General features: G+C 44.0%; 1 protein-coding gene across 1 annotated transcript in view; it reads left to right on the top strand.

Moving 5' to 3' along the window:
- Window positions 1–253: 253 nt before the first annotated feature.
- Window positions 254–6026, top strand: part of EHD4 (EH domain containing 4) — a 32464-nt gene continuing 26691 nt past the window's right edge. The window contains exon 1 of the mRNA XM_056850861.1: window positions 254–497. Coding sequence (XP_056706839.1) covers window positions 262–497 — 236 coding nt within the window. The 5' untranslated portion in view covers window positions 254–261. The remainder of the gene's footprint in view (window positions 498–6026) is intronic.

The following is a 6026-nucleotide window of genomic DNA, read 5'->3' as shown; positions in this document are numbered from 1 at the left end:
CGCCAAAATTAAGGCTCCAGCCTCGCCGAGTCGAATCGCTCCGCTCATTGGCCAGACCAGGAGCCGGGGGGAGGGACGGAGGGAGAGAGAGAGAGAGAGAGCTCCGCGGCGCGGGCAGCCTCCGCCCTGGAGGCGTCGTCGTCGTCGTCAGCCGAGTGATGCGGGCGGGCAGGAAGGGCGAGGCGCGGCCGTCATCTCCCGGCTTGGCTTGGCGTGTCGAGCGGGCGGCCAGCGGCAGCGCGGCCAGCGCCGGCGTCCGGGATGTTCAGCTGGCTGGGCAAGCAGGGCGGGCGGCAGCGCAACGGAGAGGCCGAGGACGTGGTGCGGACGGTGACGGGCGGCCTGAAGGAGCTCTACGCCAAGAAGCTGCTGCCGCTGGAGGAGCACTACCGCTTCCATGACTTCCACTCGCCCGCCCTGGAGGGCGCCGACTTCGACAACAAGCCCATGGTGCTCCTCGTGGGCCAGTACAGCACGGGCAAGACCACTTTCATCAGGTGAGGCGGCCGCCCCCCGCCCCCCGCCCCCCGCCGGAAAAGGCGGCCCCGCCTTCGGGAGGAAATGGCGCGCTTCGCCCCGGCCTGTCTCTCTTTGGCTTTAGGCATGAGTCTTCCAGCTAGAAAAGATTTTGAAGTGTAGGGATGGGTCACTGGCCACCAAGACTAGATTCATTCATGCCATCGTATTCCCTGTTACTCTGTATGGGTGTGAAAGCTGGACAGTGAAGAAAGCTGATAGGAAGAAAATAGGTTCCTTTGAAAGGGGGTGTTGGAGGAGAGGGTTACGGATATCGTAGACGGCCAAAACAAAACAGTGGGTTCTAGATCAAATCAAGCCTGAACTGACCCTAGGAGCTAAAATGACTAAACTGAAACTGTCGTATTTTGGTCACGCCATGAGACGGCAAGAGTCACTGGAAAAGACCGTCATGCTAGGAAAAGCTGAGGGCAGCAGGAAAAGAGGAAGACCCAACAGGAGATGGATTGACTCAATAAAGGAAGCCACGGCCTTCAATTTGCAGGATCTGAGCAGGGCTGTCAAAGATAGGACATTTTGGAGGACTTTCATTCATAAGGTCGCCATGAGACTGGTTTGAACATCAGGCCTAAAATGGAAGGGGAGGGGGCAGGGGCCTCGGCTTGAGAGGAAAAAAGGGACAGTATCCTCAAGCACCAACTTAACGCTCCCAGCCAGGTGATTGAAATCGATTTTCTCTTCCAGAGAACTGGCCGTGGTAGGGTTGCCAACAAGCATGGAGAAAGCTCTCCTGCTGCTTTAATCGAGTTTTATTGGGATGTTTGGGATGTTATTTGCCTGCGGGCCACGAAAAGCTGCTCGCTTCCGCACTCTACTAAAGGGAAAGAACATCTCTCCCCACCCCCCATGACTGTTGGCAACATTAGCACTTGATGATAATTAACAGTGACATTCTGAGTTTGTTCCTGCCCACCTTACCTTTAAAAAGGGTGTTGTTTTGGAAAGGCTGATCTACAGGAAGCGACTTGAGGTCACTTACACACACAATCTACAGGTTAGACTCTGGTTTCCATTCTTGATCACAAAAAGTCACTGCATGTGTGTTATTGTGAGGATCATGGATGAACAACTTTCTGGTTTTCATGAGTCTTTAGGGAAGGGACAGCGGAAGGTTAGCAGAGGCCTGTCTGTGTACCCTGGCAGCCCTGAGTTGGTATGTAGGTGATAAACTTGATTGGGCTTAAACTGGAATAACTGTGCATAGGGTTGCATTGTTAATGCTTCATTTTGCAGTCTGAGGGAACATGGTTTATTAGATGGGCTCCATCAGCTCTTCTTACAGTGGCATGGCTATTTGCATGAGATGGATCTAACATGTCTTCTCATGCAATGGACACCTTCCTTTGCTGTCCAGTGACCTTTTAAATATTACTGTTTCCTGGTTTTACAGCTTCGTTGAACATGCATGGAAAGAGATATATCATCAGTCAGACTTCTCTCTCTAGCAGGCCCTTGTAAATACTTGTAACTAACTTGTTCATTAGTACATCAGTGTTTCCTTTTCTATTCTTTACATCACATTATTTCATTTTCCCTTAAGTGTAATATTTACCTTCATGATGTCAGTGTTACATCCCATAGGGAAATATCCCAACTTGTTTAACATATACTTGTGTACAAAAATTCAAGGGCAATACTGTTCCCTTGAGAATAGAGAAAGTAGAAGAATTTAACTGCATGGACCTTGAGATCCTGTTGTTTCTGGAATAGTGTTGGAGGGTGTGCACTATGTTAACAATATTTTAGTCTGCCCAGGATAATAGCATTTTAAAACGCTGCACAAATACCACAAAGTTACAGGTTGTTTGTTTGTTTTTTTAAATCGGCCCACAAAGTCAGTTCTGCCAGTGTGCACATCTGTTTGCCCAAAAGCTTTTCAAGGTGAATACTAAATTTTATTTAACCTTTGCATTCAATGTCTAATGCCTGTTAGATAGAATTCTTGTATAGAGTTTAAGCTTTTACAAAAAATATCATTTATATTTAAATGATTTAAGTGTTGCAGTCTTGTTTATCAAAGAATGACACTGACTTCTAATTTATCAAAAAAATACTCACTTTAAAATAATGCAGAGATAACTGTACATGTTAAAAGAATATAATTTTGGAAGACTACTCAGTAGTTTTAGTGCAGGTCATTTTTAAAATTAGGCTGTGGAAAATGTGTAAGGACAGTTTTTCCATAAAATCTTAGCAGGGGGTTGTTCTATTTTTACAAATCCTTATACCATTAAGTACAGCTTTTAAAGGATATCCATTCCATTATATAGATAGATTGAAGATATCTTCAGTCCATGTCTTGATATGCTGCTTTCTGTTGATGTATTATTACTGGCGTTTTAGCTGCTACAGCAGCTTTGTAGTAGCTATATGTGTTGATGGTGTGTAGTAGCTATATGTGTTGATGGTGGATGTGTTTATTCATTTATTTATATTTGTTTAGAAGTTTGCATACCCACACCTTCCATAAGTTTAAGATGGTAGCACCTTCACCCATACAACCAACATAAACATCAGTGCAACAACAATCAATTTATAACTGAAGCCCAGCAGAATGATCAGATCATGCCAAAAATGCCATTTGAAACAAAAATGTTCCCCAAAGTGAGGACAGTAACTGCAAAAAACTGTGCCCCCACAAACGTACCAGTTTGTCTAGAGAGGGTATGAGCAACAGGTCTGCTCATCCACTCTAAGATGGTGCACGATGTGCGTGTAACGTGCTGGCAAGTCACAGCCAACTTATGGTGACCCAGTGGGGTTTTCAAAGCTAGAGACTAAACAGAGGTAGTTTGCCATTGCCTTCCTCTGCAGAGCAACCCTGGGCTTCCTTGGTGGTTTCCCATCCAAGTACTAATCAGGGCCAACCCTGCTTAGCTTTTGAGATCTGGTGAGATCAGACTAGCCTGGGCCATCCAGGTCAGGGCAAGATGGTCATACTTAAAGGACCTCCTGTATTTCTATGCCTCCTCCATTTCCCCAAAACATTTTCTTTTTATAGATAGCCTGTCCCTTGAATATATCCTGTTTCTGGATGAGTTTGTGCAGATAAAGTTTTTCACATAGTTATAAACACACATATGTGAGCCTGTGAAAAAAGCTGTCATCTCTGTGATCATGGCTGTACTTCTCCAGCAGGACTAGTCAGATTCTGTTACCAGTTAATTAGATGTATCCTCCACTTCACACTAAGGTTGTTTATGCATGAGAGTTTTACCTGAGGTTCGTTGCTCACTGGACCCACAATTTCCTGTTGGGAGTCTATGCACCAGCAGTCTCTAAGCTCAAATCAGGAAGTATTTGAATCCCCGCCCCTTGAAATGCTACCTAGTAATTTGCTGTAGTGAGAAAAAAGCCCCCTCAACCCAATTGCCACATAAAAAAACATTTTAAGAACATAAAACAAAAAATGCAGCTATCTGAAAAGAAGGAGGGGGGAAAATTCAAGCCTCAGTTTTAAAAAGCTTTTCTTCTGCTCAGAAAGAGCTCAGAGGAAGCAGGAAGTATTTGAATCCCTGCCTCTGGATATTCTGCTTTGTAATTGGTTATGAGCGAAACTAAGCTTGTGTGTCCTGCACTTTGCCTTATGCATGGAGTTGAGCTCAGGGGAGAGGGAAGAATCGGGTTAACAGAGGAACTGGAAAGCCCAGGATTTGTGAGGGTTGGCAGCGAGGTCATCTCTAATGGACGGAAAACTCATGCATAACTCCAAGGAACAAGAGAGACAGACGGGGATGGGGGGGTGAACGTGAGTGAAAGTACCCATGCATAAACAACCTAAGTCTTCTTTATGTAGTCTGAATATATGAACATATAGAGAAATCCGGTAGTGAAACCTGCTCTCTTTAGTCGTTCAGTCTAATTGTGAGGCGGAACAGAAAATGCCCCTCTCCAAAACTGCCACATTTGCTGTACTTCTGCTGTGATTTCTTAGCCAACTCAACCTCCTAGCTTTCTGAAAGCAAGACTTCCTTCTTTACTGGTTTCAGATGTCGTGATTTTTATTTTAACCAGTGTTGTTGCCCATTTATACGTATGAGGCAAAAGTAGTTTTCAACCTGGTAACTCTGAGTAGAGTACTCATGAGAACAGAAAAAGACCTGCCCTGTTTATCATGACTGTTCCAGCAGAACCTTTGTTAGACTGACCTTATTATTCCTTCACCCCAGTTCTGGTCTGTTTATGCTAACAAAATACTTCAGTAGCAAGTGTTTAGATTAGAAGCTTGTTATCGTTCTTCCTTCAGGGTAACCTTTCCCCCATTTACTTTATGCTACTTTTGCTTATCTACCTCAGCAACCCCTAAATGCTACAAAGGATTCTGTGGTTCATAGCTGCTGTTGTTGTTTTGAGTTTAGAAGATGTATATCCTGATTTTCTGTTGTTAAAATTGCCCCTTGAAAGTTTACAGTTAAAATTAAAATAGAATATAATTATTAAATGCAAAAAAAGTCCTCTGGAATAAGATGGTTTTGATAAGTTTCTGAAAGCCGTGGGTCTGTGACTCAGTGATAGAACATCTGCTTGGCAAGCAAAAGATTTGTTTAAGGTTCAGTCTCAGTATCTTCAGTTAAAAGGATCAAGTAGTAGGTGATCTGAAAAACTTACCCTGGAGAGAGCTGTTGTTAGTTAAAGTAGACAATACTGACCATGATGGATCGGTGGTCTGATTCAGTATAAGGCAACTTCATGTGTTCTTCCCAGTGGGCAACATAAGATATTTCTCACTTGGAAAGAAAAGCCAAAAATGAGTGGACATGATGGGCTTCCGAGGCAAAGGGATCCACAGTCTGTGGGCCATAGTTGAAAAAGCTCCATGTACCTATTAACCTAGCCTTTGTAATACCAGGTATGCATGGCACCAGTGATTGATCTCATACTACAGAGAGGCTTAGTATAAGTGGAAGGAGTCCTACTACCCTGGTCCTTCTGGTGATGCGCTGGCCTGGCTTATTTGACTTCATAGTTATTGTGTTTCTTCCTTTTGGAGGGGAGGAGAGTATTCACCCTGGAGATTTCAGATACCAGCACTGCAAGGGAATGGCCTAGTTTTGGAAAGCTTGTCCACCGTTACTGATGTTTCCTGTTGAAAAATTCCTGATGAGGTTACTGGGAATCCCACGGATCCTCAAAACACTGAGTTTCCAACACAGTTTGAAATTCACTTCTTTTCTTTTACTGGGGACAGAGAACTGAATTGGTAGAATTTGTCTACAAGCACTGCTTTTAAAAATGTCATGAAAACCTTGTTCCATTCAGTGGGAAGAGGACACTGAAAAAACAGGCGTTTAACATCCACAGGATGTGTGTTGTGTGAACTTGTCTATCTGAAAGAGGCAGGCTATCTTAAAATAGTCTTCCTGTATAGCACTGATTTCCTGTGAACTCCTGCTCCTTCGGTGGCTGCTGGCCTCTTTAATCCATAATCTTCTTGTGTTATAGCAGAGTGGGAAAACATTTTTCCCCATTACTTTAATTGATATTGTAAT

Source organism: Euleptes europaea, chromosome 6 (genome assembly GCF_029931775.1).
Source record: "Euleptes europaea isolate rEulEur1 chromosome 6, rEulEur1.hap1, whole genome shotgun sequence".
Classification (NCBI taxonomy): Eukaryota; Metazoa; Chordata; class Lepidosauria; order Squamata; family Sphaerodactylidae; genus Euleptes; species Euleptes europaea.
The sequence above is the reverse complement of the archived record's forward strand: the minus strand, read 5'-3'. Positions and strand labels throughout refer to the sequence as shown.